The sequence below is a fragment of the Staurois parvus genome, unplaced genomic scaffold (genome assembly GCF_062004578.1).
Source record: "Staurois parvus isolate SC_StPar_1 unplaced genomic scaffold, SC_StPar_1.0 ptg000134l, whole genome shotgun sequence".
In the NCBI taxonomy this organism is placed as follows: domain Eukaryota; kingdom Metazoa; phylum Chordata; class Amphibia; order Anura; family Ranidae; genus Staurois; species Staurois parvus.
Window position 1 is genome coordinate 2,468,655 of NW_028317930.1, and position 25,458 is coordinate 2,494,112.

The 25,458-nt window shown below is 44.3% G+C and overlaps 1 protein-coding gene across 1 annotated transcript in view; it reads right to left on the reverse strand.

Annotated features, from left to right (window-relative positions):
• TBC1D16 (TBC1 domain family member 16) overlaps positions 1-25,458 on the reverse strand; it is a 527,005-nt gene that overhangs the window by 244,620 nt on the left and 256,927 nt on the right. Inside the window, exon 7 of the mRNA XM_089673068.1 lies at positions 3,557-3,743. Coding sequence (XP_089529194.1) covers positions 3,557-3,743 — 187 coding nt within the window. The remainder of the gene's footprint in view (positions 1-3,556; positions 3,744-25,458) is intronic.

Sequence of the window (25,458 nt, forward strand, 5' to 3'; positions counted from 1 at the left end):
CAGGATTCCCCAGGGCGCGGAGTCTAAGCCCCAGCCTGCCTTTTCACCAGAGCCCCTGATGGTGGGGATGGACTTGGCGCAGGACTGAGACCAGGTCGCGGCCCCTGAGTACACCTGCTAGTGGTAGAGGGATCCGCCAGAGGTATGTGCAGGTACGGCTGGATCCGTGCAGGATGGATGGATGGCAAAGTAGTTAGCGTGGTCAGACAAGCCGGGTCGGTAACGGTGGAGGCAGATCAGTACAGAGCAGCAGGCAAAGAGTAAACGGGTCACAAGTCAAGGTACAGCAACAGGAGGTCAAACAGCATAGGAGTAGGCAGAAGAATAGTCAGGGATGAGCCAGTACTCAGAACAGGAGACAGTCAACAGAGATCAGGATCAAGCCGGGTCAGCAACAAAGCAGGAACACAGGGTACAGAGGCTCATGGGAAAACATACACCAAGGCCCAGAGCACAGACCTGGTCATGCCTTCTATACACCTTTCTGTAATCAGCCCCAGGTTTGGCTGATTGTGAGCTTCTGGCTGCTAAGAGCACCCGCTGGTCAGCTCTGGTACTGCAGCCCACACGGCAGGTGAGTTCCACCACCAGTGCTGAGAGCACCCGCTGGTCAGCTCTGGTACTGCAGCCCACACGGCAGGCGAGTCCCACCACCAGTGCTGAGAGCACCCGCTGGTCAGCTCTGGTACTGCAGCCCACACGGCAGGGGAGTCCCACCACCAGTGCTGAGTCCATTCCTGACACTGGCCTTATCTCATGTCGGTCCTTCATCATTTTGGCTTTGGTCCCTCGTTCTCGCGTTGGATTTCCTCACTATATACATCACCTCAAGCAAAACTCAAATACTATGGTTTTGAGTCTTCAACATTTTTGATTGGCAGGGGAACTAGACAAGGTTGCCCACTTTATCCCATACTATTAATCTTGGCTTTGGAACCGTTGGCTGAAACCATTCGTATGCATCCTGATATTAAGGGAAGAGATGTAGCTGGTTCCCAACACAAGTTATCTATGTTCGCTGACGATATATTGTTATCGGTTATGAACCCAGGGGTAACTTTGCCAAATTTACTTGCGGTTTTGGATTCCCTTGCAGTTCTCTCAGGCCTCCATGTTAACCCTGCCAAGTCCAAAGCTATGTCAATTACCCTCTCACCCAGGGGCGGACTGACAACTCATGGGGCCCCTGGGCAATAGGGGATCATGGGGCCCATGTCCTTGCCCAAACTCAAAAAAGCCTATGAAAAAGGTACCAGGGGCATCTCATGGGGCTCCCTACTGACCCGGGCCCTCGGGCAGTGCCCGAGTTTCCAAATGGTCAGTCCGCCCCTGCTCTCACCATCACTTTTGAAGACTCTGAAACATTCGTTCCCTTTTCAATGGCTTTCTGCCCTGCCGAATTTAGGAATCAAGCTTACCCCGACTTACAAAGGACTTTACCGGGCTAATTTCCCCACTGTTTTTAATGACTTGACGGAGTTGTTGTCCTCCTGGTCTCACTATCCGCTTTCGTGGTTCGGTAGAATCAATGCGGTCCGCATGACTTATCTTCCCAAATTATTGTACGTGTTTCGAGTTTTACCAGTCCCTGTTCCCTCACATATATTGCGTATTCACCAGCGAAAACTCCTGTCTTTCATTTGGCGTTCCTCTCGACCCAGAATCAGTAAACAAATCTTATTTGCTCGTAAGACTGAGGGTGGGTTATCTGTCCCAAACCTTCAGTCTTACTATCTGGCGGCCAATATTGCCCCCCTAGCCCATCTCCATACATCTCACCATTTTCCTTTGTGGGCTACTGTAGACTTGATGGACTCCCACCCGATTCCACTCTTGTCTTTACCATGGCTTCCGTCTACTCATCGACCCTCATCCCCTAGTCTGACGCTGACGCTAATGCTCCGTCTTTGGGACTTTATTAAGTATTCAGCTGGCCTCATTTCTGCCCATCTACCGTTACTACGGTTGCTACATAACCCATTGTTTCCCCCAGGTCGTGACAATCCTGGACAGTTTGCCTGGTGGCAAGCAAATGGCTTCCATGATATACATTCCATGCTCTCTCCCACTCGGATACTCGCCTTTGAAACTCTGCGCTCTTCTTACAATATCCCATCGTGGGAACATTTTGGATACCTTCAACTCCGCGACTTTATCAGTACTTTAATACAGACACATCTGGGGCCCTACAGGTTGACCCCCTTTGAAAGTCAATGTAGACATAGACCCCATGCTCTGGGCTTAATTTCCCTGGTCTACTCCTCCATTATTTCTCATAGAACTCCTCCAGTCCATTCTTACCATCAGCGTTGGCAGTCGGAACTCGGGGGCACTCTAGATCAGCAGGATTGGCGAATCATGACCCAACAATTATCCAAATGTTCTAGGAATGTTATCATTCTAGAAAACACCTATAAGGTTCTCTATAGATGGTATTACACGCCTGCTCGTCTGGCTCGTTTTATTCCCTCATATTCCCCGACTTGCTTTCGAGGTTGTCAACAAATGGGTACCATGGTCCATATTTGGTGGACTTGCCCCAAGGTGTGCAGATTGTGGATCAGCGCTTCTCCGCACTATGTTTCACACTGACATTAAGCGCAACCCGTACGAAGCGCTGTTATTTAAACCATTAGTGGGCCTACTTCATCCCGAACGGCAGCTGGCATCGCACTTATTCATGGCCACCAAGCTGACGATTGCGAGAGCCTGGAAGACTCCCCTCCTCAGCTACGAGGCTGTCAAAAACCGGATGAACTTTATAATGGTAAACGAAAAGTTGACAGCTATATTGCTAGACACCCATACAAACTTTTTACAGACATGACGTCCTTGTCTTTTTTTATTTCTTTGTTGCGTTCCCCCTGGAGCCCTCCCCTTTCTTTTTTTTTTGTTGTTGTCTGTTTGTTTGTCTTCTCTTTGCTCCTTTCTTTCCTCTTGTCTAATCTGTCTTCCTCAGACTATGTGTGCTGATTTGTGATTCCTGTTTTGAGCCCCATATCAGCCATACTGCATCCATGTGCTGGACTCCTTTGGGAGACCTACGTGTTAAGTACCTCTCTTATTCAGAGAGGCTCCTTCTCCTATTCTTCTCACATTTTGTATGCTGATACAGCAACAATTTTTCCTTAGAGTCTATTATGTTATTGGTCTCTAAATGTCTATCGTTTCTGCAATTTATTGTGTTTTCTTCCTATACGGCACTTATGTATGCAGTTTATTTTTTTCATGTTTTCTCATCAGTACATATTCTGTGTTATTCATTGAATCCTTTGCATGTTATATTCCTGCTGGTCATTGCATATGTTGTTGACTGATTCTCTGCTGTTTCTTATTCTATAATAAAATTCTTTGTAAAAGAAAAAAAAAAACTTGAAGCTGATTGGTTTCTATGCAGAGCTGCACCAGATTTTGCACTCTCCAGTTTTAACAAATCATCCTCAAGAGGTCTATACCATAATACTAAAAATAAAAATCACTGGGACATTTTCAAAAAATAAAACATATTAAATACTAGAAACATAACATTCTCATTAGAGCACTTGAAGCCACTTACTAACTGCTTTTCCATATCCTCGTCACAAGGAGAGCTGATAAAAATGGTGTTTTGCATAAGGCCAACAAAACACCAAAAGGTGTCAGATTCATCTAGGATCTCTGCCAACAGTGGTGCCACAAGATCTGACATTCCTTGCGAATAACCAACTCCAGGGCAGTACACGGCATAGTTCAACAGGATCCTCCTGGGATAAAGAATGACAGGAGCACTTAGCATACACAGGAAATATGATTCAAATACACCATTTAAAATACAAAATATAGCCATGTAAAACTTGATTCTTGTGAGTTACTAAGATGTATTTGTGAAGTGAAAAATATGAAAATGAATTATAACCAAAAAAAAAAATATATATATATATATAAAAATATATATATATATATATATATATATATATATATATATATATATATCAAAACACCACTATGAATAGCGTGCTAAAAATTATATATACTTGTGTGTGTAATATGAAAAAAATATTCAATTGAATTAATAAATAAATAGAAATAAATAATAGAAATAAAAAACAATTAGGTGGGTCGCCTACACCATACACATACTTGTGTGTCACTATAAACAAAAACAAATGCAAACGTGCCCCCCTGATGAAGCCACGTGACCCGGTGGTGTAACGCGTAGGGGAGGGGCTCTGACGCCATGACGTTTAAAGGAAAATACACAGCAAGTATAAGGAGTGTGGAAAACACACAGAGGATTCTATAATATTGTACAAAAAAGTGATTTTATCATGTATACCATGTGAGTGCACTATAATTTGTTTAATAAATACATTTTAAAGGAGATAAGGCACTATATTATATTCTTTGATTACATGACGTCTACATTCATGGAGCAATAAGTCAAAAAGGAGTGAAGAGACCCCCTAGAGGAGAGAGGGATAACTCCATCCATCCAACTCCAGGAGAAAAGGTCTCCAGAAATCGTTGAGACCCTGTAACAGACCGCCTGACAGTACCTCTATCAGTCCCCTGATAGAGCCTCCCCAGAGTGCGGAGTCTAAGTACCGGAGCACTTGTTCACCAGGACCCCTGATGGTGGGGATGGACTTGGAGCGCTCCGGGACCAGGTCGCAGCTGCTAGGTATCTCTACCAGAGGTAGAGGAGTCTGCCAAGGGCTCCAGCGGGTTAAGAGTCTGATGTGAGGGAGCCCGGGGATCCCTGAGGGATGGATGGATGAGCAAAGTCAGAGTCAAACAAGCCGGGTCGGTAACTAGTGGGTCGGTGAGGTACAAGACGATAGGCAACGGATAGTCGGGTCACACGCAGGGTCAATACCAAAAGATCAGATCTATAAGGGAACATCCAGGAGCAGAGTCAAGCAAGCCAAGGGGTCAGGACAGGAGAAGGCAACAAGGTCAGACAATCCAGATCAGAGTACTCACAACACAGGCAACAGGATACAAAAGACCATTCGGCAACAAGCGTCTGTGCAGGGCTGATTTAAGTAGCCCGCCCTGCACCTGACAGGTGCCGACTAGGTCCCAGTGCCTGCCTAGTACTGTCAAGATGGCGGGTGCACCTGGGTCCTAGTGCCCTGCCACCTGCACGTCTTGACAGACGCCTACGCATGTGTAGACCCATGCGTCGTGATGGTCCCTGACAGACCCCTTGCTGGAAAAAGGGAAATACTCCATCCATCCATCTGGGATAGGGATATACAAATCCATTCATTTCCAAGTCCATTTAAAGGGACACAAGCTGTTTTTGACCTCACTTAACGGTTTGGTCATATATATCAGGTGAGCACACACTAGTGAAGGAGCACATAAGTAAAAGTTTTTGTGGCCTTTTTTATATGTTTCACTAGAGGAAGACACTTTAATAACCATGGATTGTGTTTGAAATAAACACACAGTTTTAGAAGGACTGCAAACCACATATGTTATTTATAATGAATTGAAAATTATTTTGAATTATATATTGTTTATGGATATAGTCCGTTGAGTATATTTCACATTAATTAGTGGAGCGCGACACGTTTGCATTTATTTTTGACAAAATATAGCCATGTTCTTGCTTTGCTGGAGGGTGAACTAAACCCACAGATTTAACGTTTCCCAAAACAGTTACAATCAAGGCATGCCTTTGATAACTGTCACAGTTGCCAGTGTGCTTATGTCAGCTCTCTATCAAGCCCTCAAATGGCTGGTGTTTTAGCTGATCACATGGCAACTGCAGATCTAAACAGAAGCAAAGTTGCCACCATTTTCAGCTGTAAAACGGTCCAGTTCAGCTTTATATACCTGAATAAACGAACATTTAATTTGCATTTTAAACCTTTAGGTTGCGTTTATTTTTACAGGGTGCTAAATGATAACTATAGTTTTTCCTAGCCTAATCCAAAAAGACCCCCTACCTCCCTCATGTTATCTATACTCTGTTTCTCAGATCAACAGGCAACCCGTGCAGAAGCTATAACCTACATTGGGCTGAGCAGCAGCCCATTTCTCTGCCAAGCTGATAAGGCAACATGGTATTGCTCAGATATGGTCTATTCTCCTAGCTCCTAAAGGAAAAACTGTCTTCTTGTAAACTTTCAGGGCAAAGATCCATGGAGAATTTTATGCACATTAGCCATATAGCAAAATCCAACTGGTTTGCAAAAGGACAGGAGTGGTTTTTATCCATGGTTTCTGTAGTGGGCCACCTGTTGATCTAAGGTAAGAACAAAGGGGTAGAGGTAGCATAGGGAGGGTGAGAGGGCTGTTAGAAAAAGTATAGTTATCCTTTTAATTCAAAATGAGTGAATAACTGTAAAGCACAGGGAATGTAGACACTGTTCCTGGTTCATCTAACAATGAAAGTTTTAGTGTATTCTATAAGCATCCTATTTTAGTTAATGATAGTCTGTTACCACTGTCACACTAGTAAAGGTAGCCTATGGATGGCTCCAAACAATGGTTTAAGACATCATGTAAGGAACAACAAACACTTATACAAGCTCATCTATCCATTTATAGTTAAGTCATAGAGTTGTAAAGCTAACATCCAGGGCTTAAAGCAGAGTTCCAGCTGAAAAAAAAATAAGTCAGCAGCTACAAAAACTGTAGCTAAAGACTTTTAAAATGCAGTCACTTAGCTGTCCCTCGGTGCAGCGGTGTCCTCACCATGGCTGGTTTCACCGGCCATCTTCTCTCCTTAGCGCCGGCATCTTCAGTGTGGGCACCTGGCTGTGATAGCTTGCGGCTTCACAGCTGGATTCCCACTGCGCATGCGTGAAAAGCGCTGCACTTTGTGAATGGCCCCTACTTCGGATCGCCTTAGGCGGAGTGGGAGCAGGTACCTGTCAAATTCGGGTACCCCCCGCTCCCCAGAAGTGCCAATCCTTAATGGGGAGTGGGGGACAAAGACTTACTGTAAAGGGGAACTTCCCCTTTTGGGTGGAGCTCTGCTTTAAATCATTCTGTTTTGGCTCCTGAGACGGTGAAAGACCTTACCTCTTTAAACACATTCACTCATGCAATCTGCAGTGCCTGAAATTGATGACCTCCATATGGAAATTGACGGCATCCACAGGGCCCTGATGCCCCCTAAACCGGAGGGGCCTCCTAGAGATGTTATTGTCAAACCACACCTTATTTCCAGAATAAAGAAGCGGTCATAAAATACGCTAGGGAAAATCCAGACCTGGAAATTGCTGGCCACAAAATTCTAATTTTTGCAGATATTTCCCAGGCTACCATCCAAAAGAGAAGATCCTTCAAGCCATTACTTTCACCCTTGGTACAATGGGACATTTGCTATCGCTGGGCTTACCCCTTTCAGCTTCAAATTTACCTATAATGGTAAACCCTACGCTTTTTCTACATTTCACAAAGGGGAAAAGACCCTACCTCAGCTGGGCTTCACCTCACAATCAACCAAGGTAAAGCGATCCACCTCCACCGCTCTCACCTCTTTGGTCTACCTAGCCATCAAAGATGATTAGACCTTCCTAACGAGCTACCTGAGAATCATTAACTGGTGTGCTTTTTCGTGGTTCCTCATTGGAATATTAGCTACTACTGTCACTTCGTTTGTTGTTCCGCTTGAGAATTCTTCTCCCCTTGTCCTTTTTTCCTACAGGGCTCCTTGAGACTATATTATGTTTCAGGCTAATTGTTTAATTACTGTTGCCCAATTGGGCTCTTCTACAATATTGTTGATCTGTAATTTTTCTGCGGGTGAGCTTGTGTCTCTAGTCTTGTTGATTGCCATGTCTCAACTACAGTCTGATAAAGGTATCATTCGATTGCTTTCTCATAATGTTCAGGGGTTTGGTTCTCCCTCTAAATGTATTAAAACCTTTCACCATTACCATTCACTAGGAGCCGACATTGTAACTCTCCAGGAGACACATTTTGCTCCTTCCTTTGCACCTAGATACTTACATAAGGATTATCCTGTTTGCTATTTTGCTAATGCTTCGGAAAAGAAGAGGGGTGTGATGTTCTGCCAGTCCCAGCGGCTATCTTTTACTGAAACTTAAGTGATTAAAGACCGGGAGGGACAATATTTTTTGGTGAAGGGGCCCCTAGGAGAAAATTTGGTCACCTTTCTGGTTTATTACACACCAAGCACCAATTAGATAGGGTTTTTTCAATCCTTACTCCGTTCTTTGGCTTCAGAGTTTGAGGGTGATATTATATTGGCTGGAGACTCTAATTTAGCGTTAGACCAGATATAAGACAAATCCCGTGTTGTCATGCTCAGGTCCCTTTCCAAACAGAGTTGCAAATTTGCCCAACTACTGTTCTGCCATGATTTGGTTGATACCTGGAGGGAGGCTAACCCAACTTCCCCGGACTATTCTCATTTCTCCAGGGCTCATAATTGTTACTCCTGCATAGATCATATATTCCTCCTCTCGAGACTGCTACCTAAAATGCTCACCGCCAAGATTGTCTCTACATCTTGGTCTGACCATGATCCTATCTTACTGACGCTTTCTAACTTGACAACCCACATTGGCATTTAAATTAATCTCTCTTGAAAAATGAATCTTATTTTGAAACTAATAAGGCAAAAGACACGACTCCCGCTATTAATTGGGTGGCCCATAAGGCCTCAGTTAGGGGCTTTCTTATCCAGCTGTCTTCTCGACTCAAAAGGGCTTGTGACAAATTGATTTTGCCTAAATCTAAAGCGAATGACGTTCTTGATGCTCAACATAAAAAAACCCCGACCCTGACCTGTTGGCTAAACTTGACCAAGCCTGCACGGAACTTAACGTGTGCCTAACTACCACAGCAGAAAAATAGCTGCAATGAGCTAATCATAATTTTTTTCACATGACGAGATAGACCAGTTTCCTTGTTAGCTCTCCCCAAAATCAGATTATCAACTGGTAACATATCCCAAGACCCTTGCAAAATTCAAGAATTTCATTCTTTCTATTCCGACCTCTATCACCAACCCTGAGAAACCGCCTCCCCGTCTATTAGTCGCTTTCTGACATTTTTGACTCTCCCGTCTCTTCAAGAGGCTCATAGAGAACTTGCAGACCAACCTATTATTTGTGAAGAAATCCAGAAGGCTTTTAAAACGTTAGCTCTACATAAATTACTGAGCCTTGATGGTCTCCCTCATAATTATTATAAAACCTTCTAAAACCTTTTGGTTCCACATATGGCTCTTTAATTTAATCATCTATGGGATGGATATGTAGTGCCTCACGATGAGAATAGAGCATAAGTGTTATTCCTAAGCCTAACAGAGATACCACAACTGTTCTTCATTACCGCCATATTTCTCTGATCAATTGCGACCTGAAGATCCTTACGAAGGTTTTGGCTTTGCACCTTAAAACCTTTCTGGAAACCTACAATCACAAAGACCAATCAGGGTTTATACAAGGACATCAAACAATAGTGTCAGGCTCCTGTCCACGACAGAAGTTCTGGAAGATCTGGCATTTATGCCAGTACTCTGCATGGCCGCAGAAGGACACATCAGCCTCAGTTTGGTGCCAGATGGCCTTTATAAGAGGGCTCATCACTTCCTCAAGTTGTTGATATCTAGCTCCCCGTGCCCTGTTCCTGTTTCCTGTGACTTTGACCCGTGATTTCCTGTTACTGACTCGGCTTGCACCTGGACCTGTCTACTCTGCCTTACCCCTGATCTGACCTAGGCCTGGCTTATGGATACTCTCTCTCTCTTGCTACCCTGTGTATGACCTCGGCTATCCCATCTGACTACGTCTGCTCTGATTCCCATCTGGTACCTGACCTTGGCTTGAACCGACTACCCAGTTGTGACAGAGGGTAAGCGGGACAGAACACACAAGGCAGACGGCAAACACTTAAAGCTTTATTAAAACAGACAACAGTCACTCAATGGGGAGTAATGCAGGGAGAAAGAGTCCAAAATACTTGTAATCCAGCCCCGGTGGGCAAAGTTAAAGTCTCTACAGCAATTTGTAATCCAAGAGGCAGTTCATAAGAAATCAGATAGCACAAGGGAAGCATACACTCACGCAAAGTTGATGCAATAGTCTCAGGCAGAGCTGACAGCGTTCCAGGCAGGTGTCACGATATGCAGTCAGGTTCAGAGACCAGTTGCTACAGCAGTTGTAAGGCTTACTTTAAACCAGCAGGATAGGTACACCAGCAGGCACCCCTGGGAATGACGCAGGCTCACCTGAGGTGCGGGGTCTAAGTATTAACCGGTTTTCACCAGAGCTCCTAATGGTGGAGATGGATTGGGCTGCGTGTTCATACCAGGTCGCAGATCTCAGAATCACCCCAACAGGGAATGAGCAAGCTGGAAGCCAATAGCGGATCAAACAGTGTAGGGATCAAATGGAAGCAGAGTCAGTCACAAGCCAAGGGTCGGTCACGGATGGTAGTAGATTAGGATGAGGCAAAATCGTAGTCAGTAGCAAGCCAAAGGTCGGTAACGAAGATGTAGACAGCAGCAGGAACGATGAGCGGGATATTGGCTGGGAAGGCACAATAATCTGGCAAGGAGGAAGTGCATGGACATGGCTTTTATAGGATGTTCATGGGAGGAGCAAGGAGTTCAGGGTTCAAGACAAACAGGGCCAAGGCAGGATCATCCAAAGAATTGTCAAGGGAGCTGTCCAGCATTCCAGGTGGCTCAATGAGAAGAAACATTGCCTCTTACTGCAGAAGGCCCAGGTTCAATCCCACGCTCTGACAGCAGGGCTGATGTAGCTTCTGGGATCCCCCTTCCTCCAATGGGGCTCAGGCAAAGCCGGGGGGCCACTAGAGTCCAGCTGGACCCCTCAGTAGTTGCACAGCAGAATGGTTCCACAAGAGAGACCAGCGCTGGCCTCAAACCCCCTGAGCAGGACGAGAGGCGGAGGGGGGTCATTAGCAGGTGACAATGAAGAGAATGGACAGGAATGGAACTACAGTAATTTAATTTGTGGCTGTAAACATAAAAGACTGGTTGGACAAGATAATTAGTGGGGGAAATACATTAATACAACAGTAAGGCACTAATTAGTGGGGAGGATATTATAATTAGGCATCCTGGTTGAACAGGATGGACACTGAAACAGGATAATTAGCTTTGCAGTTGTAAACAGTGTAACAGTGGGGGAAAATACATTAATACAAAAGTAAGGCACTAATTAGGGATGTATACACTAATTGAATTTGGAACCTTTTGTGGAGGGGCGAGTTAATTACAGCTAGGGGCCTTTGGCACACCGGAGTGAATACTAATTGGAGGAGGCTCTTCCTATGGCCAGGAGGGATTAATAAAGGAATTAATACCTGGGGATTAATAACTGGGCTGGCAGAGAACCCATATCGTGACACTCCAGATCAGTAAGCAGGAGTTGATAATTGGCCGGGCCCCTATACCGTGACACCAGTAAACATCTAAATCCCAGAAGGGCTTGCATACCACGCACAGGCTCCTCCTGTCTGCAGACCTATCTTTGTGCACCAGCTGTGCTTCTGAGTGGACCACCAACCAGCACTCCTACAGGCGACCTGTGCAACTTTGGGCCTGACTTCCGCTGTCCCACTCTCAGGGGAGTCTGGAACTTAGCCACAAGGGAAGCCCTCTCTCCATTGGCCTCCATCACCAGGTACGTGATAGTATCATCCAGCCAGTATGCCAGAGGCCGAGAGAGGTGCTTCCGCACTAGAGGTCCTGTGCCAACAGATGACTGCACTTACCCAAGCAGTGAAGGATCTACAGCAAGTATACTTCCAGCCAGAAGGGCGTCTTCACTCCCTCTCTACTTCCGCGGACAAGGATCCCTCCGCCAGGTCAAACCCAGAAGCTGCACTTGCCAGTCAGTCTCCTGCCACCACTCCTGCTATTGTGCTACTACCTCTGGAACCCAGAGTTCCTACTCCGGAACATTTTCTCGGGGATCGACGTAAGTTCAGAGATTTAAAAAATGCCTGTGAATTATATTTTGCTCTGCATCCCAGGACCTTTTCTCTGGAAGCGGTCAAGGTCGGGTTCATCATCTCCCTCTTGTCTGAAGAAGCTCAGTTTTGGGCACATAGTCTTCTGGAACAAAAGAGCCCAGCACTCAATTCAGTGAGTAAATTATTTGAAGCCATGGCTGCCCTCTACGACGTTCCCTAGAAGACCTCCACTGCTGAGTCCACCCTCCATGCCCTACTACAAGGTCGGCGGCCTGTGGGGGACTACATAGTGGAGTTCCGTAAATGGTCTGCAGACACCGGTTGGAATGATGCAGAATTGAAGTACCAGTTCTGCCTAGGCCTGTCTGAGTCCCCCAAGGACAAGTTAGCTAGGGTGGAAGCTCCCTCCTCTTTGGAGAACCTTATCCTGCTGGTTACTCAGTTGGATCGGCGTCTACGGGAAAGACGCGCTGAGAGTACTTAGACCTTTTTGGCCCACTTGTGTTCTGCCAAAAGTTCCAGGGCCAATGGCTCCTGCCCTTGCTCCGCAACCCACCAACAATTCGGAGGTAGAACCTATGCAAATCGGCCTTCTCCGACCGGCCCTAACTCCGAAAGAAAGGCTATGCAGACAGCAAGGCAACCTCTGTCTTCACTGTGGGGCCACGGGCCACTTCCTGCGTAACTGCCCAGTACACCCAAGTAAGTCCAGCCAGCCCCATCCTTCGTACCTTCAGCTATCCGGGACTTTAACCACCCATGTCATTGCAGGTGGCTTTGGATGTCAAGTTGCAGGCAGTCATTGACTCGGGAGCTTATAGCGGTTTCTTAGACATCCAATTGGCCAAGGACTTACACATCCCTCTTCTGCCTAAGAAACAGAGACTTGACCTCTTACTTGTGGATGGCACTACTCCGAGTTCCGGACATATTACCCAGGACACCATTCCTATTCTTGCAACCACCGACTCTGGCCATCAGGAGTTTATTTGTTTTGACGTGATTAGATCCCCCATGTTTCCAGCCATCCTAGAAATATTCTGGTTGCAGGCCCACAACCCACAGATCAATTGGCCCAAGAAGGAAATCATCTTTTCTTCAGAATATTGTCTACAACACTGTGGTGCCCCTACACCCACCAATTCTTCCGTATGTCTCTCAGTCCAACCTTCACCAGAGGCTAGTCAATTAGTTCCCTCTATCTACCATGACTTCCTCGATGTGTTTGATAAAAAGAAGGCTGACACATTGCCTTCTCATTGGTCTTACGATTGCCCAATAGAGTTACTCCCAGGAGCAGAAATACCATTTGGGCAAATTTTCCCAATATCCGAACTTGAACTGGAAGCCCTCCGGCATTATCTAGATGAAAATCTCGATAAAGGATTCATCCGCCGCTCTTCCTCTCCTGCCGGGGCTGGTATTTTCTTTGTAGAAAAAAAAGATCGGTCTCTGAGACCTTGCATTGACTACAGGGAACTTAATAAAATTACCATCAAAAACCGGTATCCTCTTCCTCTGGTGCCAGAGTTATTTCAGAGATTTCAAACAGCCCGAGTGTTCACTACATTGGACTTACGGGGAGCCTACAATTTAGATAATAAGAGAGGGCGATGAGTGGAAGACCGCCTTCAGAACATGCTTCGGACATTTTGAATACTTAGTGATGCCGTTTGGGCTATGTAATGCCCCTGCTACATTTCAACATTTTGTGAACGACATCTTTAGAGAATACCTTGACCTTTTTGTGATTGTCTACCTGGACGATATCCTAATTTTCTCTACCTCACTGGAACTTTATCGTGATCACATTAGCAAAGTGCTAAACACTCTTAAGGTTGCATGGCTTGTACGCCAAGGCAGAGAAGTGTGAGTTTGAGAAGCAGTCCATCCAGTTCCTGGGGCTCATAATTTCCACCGAGAGGATCTCCATAGACCCTCAGAAAGTATCTGATATCCTGGATTGGCCTGCACCTTCAGACTGGAAAGGGGTCCAAAGATTCGTGGGTTTTCGCCAACTTTTATCAGAAATTTATTAAGGGCTTTTTCACAATCATTGCCCCTATTACTCAACTCACCTGCCAGCATACACGATTTTGCTGGAGCCAGGAAGCTCAAAAAGCGTTTGAGCAATTAAAAGATCAATTCACCTCCGCTCCTGTGTTACAGCATCCAGAGACAACACTCCCCTTCATCCTGGAGGTAGACGCATCTGAAGTTGTTACAGGAGCCCTACTCTCCCAGCGCCAGGGCCCAAAGGCTCTGCGTCACCCAATAGCCTTTTGTTCTAGAAAACTGAGCCAAGCCGAGAGGAACTACGATGTGGGAGATAGGGAACTTTTAGCGATTAAGATAGCATTCTAAGAATGGAGATATCTCTTGGAAGGAGCCAGCCACCCAATTATGATTTTCACAGATCATAAAAATCTGGAGTATCTAAGGTCCGCCAAGCGCCTAAGACCTCGACAGGCTAGATGGGCTTTATATTTCTCTAGGTTTAACTTCCACATAACCTACCGTCCGGGATCCAAGAACAGGAAGGCAGATGCCCTTTCCCGCATGTTCCCAGACTCAGAGGAGCCTTCTCCCCCAACACCATTTTGTCGGACCAAAATTTTTTGGCTGATCCAACCCAGCCTAAAGTCTTTGATCAAGTAAGCCTCTGCACTATGTCCGGAACCCGAACAAAATTCGCTTAGAAGGCAGGATGGTCTTCTGTGGCACAAGGATAAAATCTTTGAACCCCAAGAAGTGAGGTCTCAAGTTTTCAGGGCTTTCCATGACCATCAACTGGCTGGACACTTTGGAGCCCCTAAGACAATGGAACTATTGCGCGGTCATACAACATTGTACCCAAACTAAAATTTTAGCATTTTCTTCACACAACTAGAGCTGTCTTTTGGTTATATTTAATCACTGCTGGGGCTTTATTTTTTGCTAAATTACAAAAAAAGACCGAACATTTAAAAAAAAATAAAAAAACACGTTTTTCTTTGTTTCTGTTATAAAAGTTTGCAAATAAATAATTGTTCTTCATAAATTTAGGCCAAAATGTATTCTACTACATGTCTTTGGTGAAAATAACCCAAATTAGTATTTATTATTTAGTTTGTAGGAAAGTAATAGAGGTCACAAACTATGGTATAGATCTGAATATTGATCAATCCTGAAGTACTGACAGCCAATCTAATTTCTTAAGGTCCAAGAAACTCAGAACACTACAGATATCCCCCAAATGACCCCTTTTTACAAAGTAGACAGTCCGACGTATTTTATAAGAGGCATGGCGAGTTTTTTGAAATTATAATTTTTTTGTCATAATTTTTCAGAAAATGAAAAAATTTAAAAAATAATTTTCACTATTTTTTTTTACATACTGTCACCAGTGCAGTACAGCATCATCATATAACTGGCATGGCGGTGATCAGGGACACTTACTGGTGACAGTATGAAAAAAATATATATAATTTTGTTTATTTTTTTTATTAGTGTTAATTTTGTATTAAATTTTTTTTTCTTTTTTTAAGATTTTTTTTTCATATTTCACTATGACCAAAGTAGTACAATGATACCATAGTAACATTGTACTACTTTGGGAAAGTGATCAGTATTTATTTATTTTTTTTACACTATTTGCTTATAGCAAAGAATTACTTTGCTATAAGCAAGCATTTACCTGAATGACATCGATTCATTCAGGGTTTTTTTTTGGGCTTAGCTGTGATTTGGCCACGGTTAAATCACATGACACAGCTGGGCTGTGATTGGCCCAGCTTGTGCATGTGATCGCTGTGACCATTCACAGCTAGGCACACTAGTATACAATGGATGGCATGTATGAAGTCATCCATCGTATACAACTGTCATGTGACCTGCTGGGATTGGTCACAGCAGGTCACATGGTACCGGCAATGGGGCCGGTACTCAAATCTGTCATCGGCCGTGTCCGAGGTACATGGCCGGTGACAGATCGCGTCGCTGCGCGGCTCTGGTGGCGCGCAAACTGCGCATGCACAAATGGCATCCACCCGGAACGGCAAGGTGCTCGCCCGGCCGCCATCTGGCCATAGGCCGGGCGGGAAAAGGTTAACAAAGCGAGGATTTTTGATTGGAGGGTAAGAGTAAGAAGTACAGATCTAGATTGATGTCACATGGTGGAGAATTGACACTATTATAGTACTTTTATGTGAGTGTAATATATAACTTATTTAGTATATTTAAAAAGACAATGCACTATATGCAGTATTTTTTTGCATGAGGAGTTACTGTAACACTTTATGAAAGGAGGAAGAGGAGTACACAGAGTTTTGTTGCATGTGAATTGGACACCTGAAAAATTAACGGCGAGTACCTTGGGAGAATGGAAGGACTTATAGTATGAATAGTCTACGTTACTGTGATAAAGGACGTTTGATATAATACGGATTTGGACGTTGAGTTCTTGTTTATATTATAGCTTCCCAGAGGCGAAGTAATATCCTGGCGACCAGAAATTTTACATATTTTATATTTTATTTTGGATTTTGTGGATATTTGGAGATTTGTGATCTTAGTTTGCCCTGGGTGTAAAGTTTACATACAGTATATTAAAATATTTAAAAAAGTGAAAGGCTTTATATTGCCTTTTAAACAAAGATATACTGTGAAAAGGGCAGCTTTAAATGAAATGATCATCTGAATATTGAAAAAAAAAAAACTTTTTTTCTAAGTGTAGTCTGCAATTATACTATATACACTCACTGGCCAATTTATTAGAAACACCTTGCTAGTACAAGGTTAGTCCCCCTTTGCCTTCAGAACTGTTAATTCTTCATGGTATAGATTTAATAAGTTGTTGGAAACATTCCTCAGAGATTTTGGTCCATATTTACATGATAGCATCACACAATTGATGACGATTTGTCAGCTGCACATCCATGAACCTTTGAAACAAGGCAGGATGGATCCATGCTTTCATGTTGTTTGCGCCAAATTCTGACCCTACCATCTGAATTTGCAGCTGAAAACAAGACTTATCAGACCAGGCAACATTTTTCCAATCTTCAATTGTCCGATTTTATTGAGCCTGTGTGAATTGTAGCCTCCGTTTCCTGTTCTTAGCTGACAGGAGTGGCACCTGGTGTGGTCTTCTGTTGCTGTAGCCTGTTTCAAAGTTCAACGTGTCGTGCATTCAGACATCGACAAGGCATTTTCGTCCACATAACTGCAGCTGATTAGATATTTTATTCTTTGCGGATCATTCGCTGTAAATCCTAGAGATAGTTGTATGTGAAAATCCCAGTAGATCAGCAGTGATCTACTGAAATGCTCAGACCAGCCTGTCTGCCACCAACAACCATGCCACATTCAAAGTCACGTAAATCTCCTTTCTTCCCCATTTTCATGCTGTTTGAACTTCAGCAAGTCATCTTCACCACGTCTAGATTACTAAATGAATTGAGTTGCTGCCTGATTGGCTGATTAGCAATTTGTGTTACCAAGCAATTGAACAGGTGTACCTAATAAAGTGGCTGGTGAATGTATACTCTGGCCTGAGAACAGCTCAGAGCTCCCAGTTTGGAGACCGCTGCCAGTGGTGGAGACAGTAGGTCACATTGAAGGATACCAGGACCCAGCCGGAAGCCAAGAGACAGATGTCTCAGTTCCAGGACTCAGGTCAGCTCCTACTGGGTTGCCAGGAGAACCCTAATCCATAGGCCAGAGTTGGGCCATGCAGCAGGGCGCTGTGACTAAAGACTAGAGAGCTAAGTATCCAGGAGAGATGGACAACACAGTCAGAGAGACTGGTAAGAGGAGCAATGTAATACTGCAATTGAAGCTGAGTGAGCTTATGAGCCAGGTGGATCAGCATTTTCCATGGCAAATCATTAGTTTGTGATTTTTGCTTTCTTTTAAAAAAAAGTGGGCTGCCAAGCCCTTAAAATAGTTCCTGTCTGCCGTGGACTCACTAAAATAACATCTATCATGAGAGCTAACTACCCCATGTCACATATGGTGGAGGATGCAGGCAAACTGATGGTGGAATCCAGATCTTTGCTCCAATGGTGAGTCCATGTCAGGAACTGTTGGCTGTATGTGGAAGTGCAGCCAAGCAAAAAGCACTGCATGTTGCACGTGGTGTACCTGTGAAAAACAGTTACAAGTTGCTGTGTGCCTGACAGAAAAGATGGGGTGGCCAAAATGGATGCAAATGTTTGCTCAGATGAGAGAAGCTCAGATGAGAGAAACACAGGCCAGAGAGTCCGCCAGTGTGAGAAGCTGCTGTGGACTGGTGCAAGAGGTGTTTGGCAGCATTAAGCCAAACCAAAGAGGAAGCTAAGGCTGAAACAGCAAAGTCTTACGAGGTTAATGAAGCGCTGTCAGTACATGGTGGTGAAATTGTGGTACTGCAACCAGCTATGTCAGGGGTGACCACTGACAGCGGTGTGCCATTGCCCCTTGCAACCATGACAGGTGCAACAGAGGTGTCCCTGGAGACCTCCCAGGAGCTCATGGTATTTAAGCTTAAGGTTTCCCAAATTCTAGAACATATATTATCAGAGTCTGATATGGTTAGAGGTGACTAGAGCCCAAACATGATAGGCTGGAATAGTCTGGCCATAAAGTTATTTGCGTGGTTGAAGGAAACTCCCATGTGTGAGTGGGGTGGACATGACAGATGCTGTGCCAAATGGAGGGTCTGCAGAGCCACCAGTAGTTGAGGATACATTGGTTGCTACAGAAGGTAAACCCCTCCAGCTAGAAGGACTGGATAAGGGCGCCTGCATGGCAGAAGGTTTGTCCACAGCCCAACAGATGAGTAATGTTGAGTGTCAGAATGACAGTGTAGTTGTTAATGACTTGGAATGGCTCAGTGTTGCTGAAAATGAGAGGATGAGTATGACACATGGGTTTGGCAGTGCTCCGGGGAGCAGAAGGCTAGCATTTCAGTTACCTCCAGAGAGGAGGAGGTCTCTTTAAATGTCTCAGTCTCTCAAGATGCAGTGGAATGGCCCTCCATGTCTCTGATAGGGTAAGGTCCCTAAAAATGTGTTGCATATAGATGTGGAGTGCATTAAAATGACAAATATACTAGTGGAACTGTTTGAACTTGTAAGTGTACATTCATTGTATACTTGGGCGTCTCCACCGTAGTTGGACAAGGTGGTACTGCATAGTACCAATGGGTGGAGCCAGATAGTACAAGTCTTGCTTGGTAACAACAATCAGAGGTGGAATAGGTTGGTACTGGTGTCTTGGAAATTCACTTTTAACAAATTTTTCCTTACCGTGAGTACTCGCAGTTGGATACGCAGAAATCCCCCATAAAGCCGTGCAAATCTCGCTGCAGCCATATTACGCCTTCCACTTACCGCGACTGCAGCTAAACTCCACAATTCCTGTGCCTCCAACTGGTTTAGCTCTCTTGAGATGTGGGGAAAAGGAGCTCCCATTACCCAGGAATGATCGGACGATACTCTCAGGTTGCCATTGGAATTCACTAAGAGACTGGTTTCAACCCCAGCCTCGTGTTTTATTCAAAGCACACACCCCCCCCCCCCACGCGGGGGGGGGGGGGGGGTCAGGTCAATCCCCTCCCACAGAACAATGTATAGGGGGTGTCTATACACAGAATGTACATCCTGATTGGAGCGTAGCCTTTCCTTTTATCTATACTGGAAACCAGTTCTCCCCTCCCCCTTTCCCATCATTTACATGCTATCAGCTCCTACTAGTATGTCCATTCCCTGTACAAGCATCCCTTAGATTAAACAGTGTCAGTCTGTATCTGAATGGGCCCGATACGATCTTTATTAAAACACATCCATCCAGATACAGTTCAGGTTGGTAGTGGTTTGTAAGATATACATGAGCCTACACGCGGAGTTCGCACTGCCCGGCACCTGGCTATACGAAGTCCATGTGGTACTATGCTGCTGATATGTGGATACAGGCCCGTGGCCTACCGCCGGCGGCATTCGCATCGAATGCCGTGGTGGCATACACGCCGGTCTATAAGCGCAGATCTGCCATCTCATCCATTACCGAGCTGAGTACTGTAATATATACATTGTACATGCGCATGGCCTAATTGCAGCCTTCAGAGCTTTAATTAAGCCACACGAGAGACATATGAATAACAATAATATATGACGCATTTAAAGTTCAACCTGTAAATACAAAATTTCCATAACAGTGGCAATGTGTGGCAAGTGATCTCACAGATATTTCTTTTTTTTTTATTACTTATATATTTATGGTTTTGCATAGTACATACACTATGCTAAACACATGGCACATATGGCCATAAAAAAACTATAGCCATGAGCCGATGAGAAGATATTGAGAAAAGAATAAAGAAAAGAAAAAAAAGGAACAAAAGCTAAGCAAAGCAACTTAAAAATAGTAAATAAAACCTTAGCACTTGACTTTAGCTGCCGAACTGGAAACATAAAATTCGTCCGGCTGACCTTATATGCCCGAAGTTGTGTGCATACCTAACGTTACTAAGATTAGGACCATGACTGGTCTCGTAGTAGTTAGGTACTCAATAATAACAAACATCAATAGAAGTTATGTAAAATCCAAATAGAGGACACATCAACTCTGATCCAGTTGTACTTACAGCACATAGGTTATCAATGGTGGTATAGAGCTATAAGGATTAGCCTGTTTGAGATCACAGACTAACAGATGATTATGAGGGTAGGGGAAAGAAAGAGGTTCAGACTGAGACAAGAAGAAAAAAAAGGGAGGGGGGAGGAAGAAAACCAAAGGGTCACTCTCCATGGGACAAACACTACTCAAGAACCACAGTCTGAGAGGTGTCAATCAGGTGGCATGACCAGAGGTCAATTCAGATTGGGAGAGGGCTTGCAGGTAGCCATTGGTACAAGTGAAATATCGCCAGGGCCTCTATCTTTGCTTAAAAGTTACCTTGGTGCTGTTTAGGGTGGCAGTCAATTCCTCCATATGGTGGATGTTGTTGATTTTGGGATACCACAGAACCCTGGGCAGCAGCTGTGTCTGCCTCCAAAATGCTGGAATACAGGCATTAACAGTTTGGACTGTGATTGATTGTTTACACTTTCGGATGGGTCTGTCCGTCAGGTGTAGGAGACATGTAGCGGGGTTTCCACTGAGGTCAACCGACGTCAAATGTTTGATAGTGGTCATCACTTCATCCCAAAAGGGCTGTAATCTGGGACAATGCCAAGAAATATGTAATATTGTGCCCACCACTTGGTTGCAGTACCAGCAAGTATCCAGAATGCTGCCATCCATTTTGTGGAGTAAAAAAGGGACTTGATAACATCTTGAGAGTATTTTGTAACTCACCTCCTGGTATTGGTTTGCAAGAGAGGACTTGTGGGACAGAAGAAAGAGCTTTTCAACTTGTTGGGAGGTTAACTAAATCTCCAAGTCCAGTTCCATTGGTGTACGAACGAAGGGAGTGGGGCATTACTAGGTGCAGCCAGGAAACCATACAGAAATGAGAGGGTATGTCTGGATGGTTCCCATGTCCTGCAGTGATCCAAAGGCGTGCGCATGCGTAGGGAGTAGTGGGACTCTAGAATAAATCATAATAATAAACATTCTTAGTGTCCATACAATTATTGCATAAAAAAACAAAAATTAAAGTTCATAAATCTTTTCTTCCAATTTAAAACTCGCCGTATAAATTCAGTAAGTGCTATGTACCTCAAAATAAAAGAAAACTCAATAGTGTATTATACTCACAAAATAAATTCATCAATAATCCCCCAAATTAGTTATACCAAAAATGTCTCATTAATTTCATACAAAACTCATAAACCGTGAAAATACGTGATAGTGAAATACTCTGTGTAATAATACTCTGTGTAATAATACTATATATACTACTCAGTGTACACATCTAATGTGGCTGCATTGCATACCCTTACCCACATAAATAATAAGCCAACCTTTTTAAATAAATCTAAAGGAGGATACGGATCTACTGGAACCTGGTGGGTACCTTCTGATCGCCCCAATGCTCTTTCCTCATAGGAAGGAAGGATCCAGAATGGACACAGCAGCAGTGGAGATTCTGTCTGTCACTGACAAAGAGGTCAAAGTTGAAGTACCCGGAGACACTCAGAAATACAGTACTGATGGTATCAGATATTGTGACCATGATCTGTTAATGATTGGTACTGCTAACAGTAGCATTGGATACTGTGGTGTTGAAATGAGTAAACCAGTATTTCCATGGAGCTTTGGACAAAAGGCAAGGTATAGCTATGCAAAGATCCTATGGGAGATAATTGCTTGCTTGTGCGTGTGGTCCCTCCACGGGTCTGGTCCGAACACTGACAATATTGACAATTTGGGAAAATGTAAAACAATAATGGGCAATCCCTTGAATAAAGTTTTGGTTGCCAAGGGTAACCATAAAAGGGTTGGAGAACCTAAAAGACTGAGTGTGATGGTTAAAACTAGTATAAATGAGGGAAAAAGTAATTCTTCATCAAGCAAAGTCAGAGCCCTACACAGGTAGTTGGGGAGAAGTGTTAGAAAAGGCAGAGGACCCTGGAAAAAGGGTGATGAGCTCAGGAACCCCAAGAATAGAGGCAGAAGGCTGCGTATAAAGAACTGTGAGACCCCCTTTGAGATTCAGGGTAAAGAAAGCCTGGAAACATACCCGGAAAAAGAGTTGGGCCTACGCAGCTAATGGCTGGCACAGAAGTGTTCCAACCACAGTGATGGGTTCATGTGTTCCTCCCTTTGGTTCAAACAGGTGGTGGGGGTATTTGTGGCAGGACGAGACTCTGTTACTGTGAGGAGATAGGAAAACATGACACAGGATTTGCATTTAGGGTGAATTTGACGTTCCAGTCTTGTGGGCTGAGAAAGCTGTGGATTTAGCTCTCTCTGGATTCTGCAGTTCTCAATCGGAACATTCAATGCTGTGTCCAAGTTTTGCTAGACACCTGCAATCTGGAGGAGTGCACAGGTGTGAGTTGTCTTTATATACTCAGGTCTGAGAATATCTCAGAGCTCCCAATTTAGAGATGGAAGGGGTCAGAGGACCCAGCCAGAAGCCAAGAGACAGAGGTCTCAGTTCCAAGAGTCAGGTCAGCTCCTATCGGAGTGTCAGGAGAACCCCAATCCATAGTTTGTAATGTATAGAGTAAGCACACCACATAGCCAAACTGCTTTAACAATCAGTTTGTATTAGGTCTATACAATACATACAGTGGGGCAAAAAAGTATGTAGTCAGCCACCAATTGTGCAGTTCTCCCACTTAAAAAGATGAAAGAGGTCTGTAATTGGCATCATAGGTAGACCTCAACCATGAGAAATTAGAAAAAAAATCCAGACAATCACATTGGCTGATTTGGAAAGAATTTATTTGCAAATTATGGTGGAAAATAAGTATTTGGTCACCTACAAACAAGCAAGATTTCTGGCTCTCACAGACCTGTACCTTCTTCTTTAAGAGGTTCCTCTGTCCTGCACTCATTACCTGTATCAATGGCACCTGTTTGAACTTGTTATCAGTATAAAAGACACCTGTCCACAACCTCAAACAGTCACACTCCAAACTCCACTATGGTGAAGATCAAAGAGCTGTCGAAGGACACCAGAAACAAAATTGTAGACCTGCACCAGGCTGGGAAGACTGAATCTGCAATAGGCAAGCAGCTTGGTGTGAACAAATCAACTGTGGGAGCAATAATTAGAAAATAGAAGACATACAAGACCACTGATAATCTTCCTTGATCTGGGGCTCCACGCAAGATCTCACCCCGTGGGGTCAAAATGATCACAAGAACGGTGAGCAAAAATCCCAGGACCACGCGGGGGGACCTAGTGAATGACCTGCAGAGAGCTGGGACCAACGTAACAAAGGCTACCATCAGTAACACACTACGCCGCCAGGGACTCAGATCCTGCAGTGCCAGACGTGTCCCCCTGCTTAAGCCAGTACATGTGCGGGCCCGTCTGAAGTTTGCTAGAGAGCATTTGGATGATCCAGAAGAGGATTGGGAGAATGTCATATGGTCAGATGAAACCAAAATAGAACTGTTTGGTAGAAACACAACTCGTCGTGTTTGGAGGAGAGAGAATGCTGAGTTGCATCCAAAGAACACCATACCTACTGTGAAGCATGGGGGTGGCAACATCATGCTTTGGGGCTGTTTCTCCGCAAAGGGACCAGGACGACTGATCCATGTACAGGACAGAATAAATGGGGCCATGTATCGTGAGATTTTGAGTGCAAACCTCCTTCCATCAGCAAGGGCATTGAAGATGAAACGTGGCTGGGTCTTCCAACATGACAATGATCCCAAACGTACCGCCCAGGCAACGAAGGAGTGGCTTCGTAAGAAGCATTTCAAGGTCCTGGAGTGGCCTAGCCAGTCTCCAGATCTCAACCCCATAGAAAACCTTTGGAGGGAGTTGAAAGTCCGTGTTGCCCAGCAACAGCCCCAAAACATCACTGCTCTAGAGGAGATCTGCATGGAGGAATTTTTTTTCTCATTTTGTCTCTCATAGTTGAGGTCTACCTATGATGCCAATTACAGGCCTCTCATCTTTTTAAGTGGGAGAACTTGCACAATTGGTGGCTGACTAAATACTTTTTTGCCCCACTGTACAATCACCTACCAGGTACAGAAAACCAAGTATGTAATCTAACATCAATCATAATACAACAAAGATGTACACTTCATTTTTGAATAACAGCAAAGAACATGCATGCCTATAAGTGCAATAAGCCACACTTAAAATGTATAAGTGCTGATGTTCAGAAATACATACAGGAATGCAATACCCAGAATAGAGTAAAAAAGGAAAGCTGAGCCAAACCCTGGTGAAAAGAGAGGATGAAACCCCAATCCATAGGCCAAAGGTCAGCCATGCAGCAGAGCGCTGTGACTAAAGGCTAGAGAGCTAGACAACACAGTCAGAGACACTGGTAAAAGGAGCACTGTGATACTGAAAGCTGAGTGAGCTTATGAGCCAGGTGGCTTGGCATTTCCAGTGTATGGAAACTCACCATAAAATCTCAGTTCATTGACGGACACAGCTCTTCTGAATCTTGACCATAGGGTTATACCGTCACCTACAGGAGTAGGGTACTAGGCAGAAAATAACTCAGCACCATCTATGGGCAGTCCCATCTGGTATAACCCCCCCCTCTCTGCTATATGCAATCTAGTTTGTAACATAGCAGTGTCAAATGTCCTAAAGCAGTGCCTCAATGAGGGATGGGCACACCACAAAGCAACTGGAGCAACTAGGTAAACATGCCAACCACCCAAACAACCCCTATAAAGGCAAACAAGGAACCTTAAAATAGCAGCCTGCCAAGCCTTGTGGCCAAAACAAACATCCAAAATTTTACACATAAACTTTGTAAAAGTGTGAACAGATGATCAGGTAGCCGCATCACAAACCAGAAACACAAATTTCAGAAAGCAAAGGGCACTATCGCCCTAGAAGAGCATGCCATAACAGGGAAGGGAGGAGCCCTCCCCTTAATAGTATACATTTAAACAATCGTCTACCAGATTCAACAGGGAAATATGGCAGGG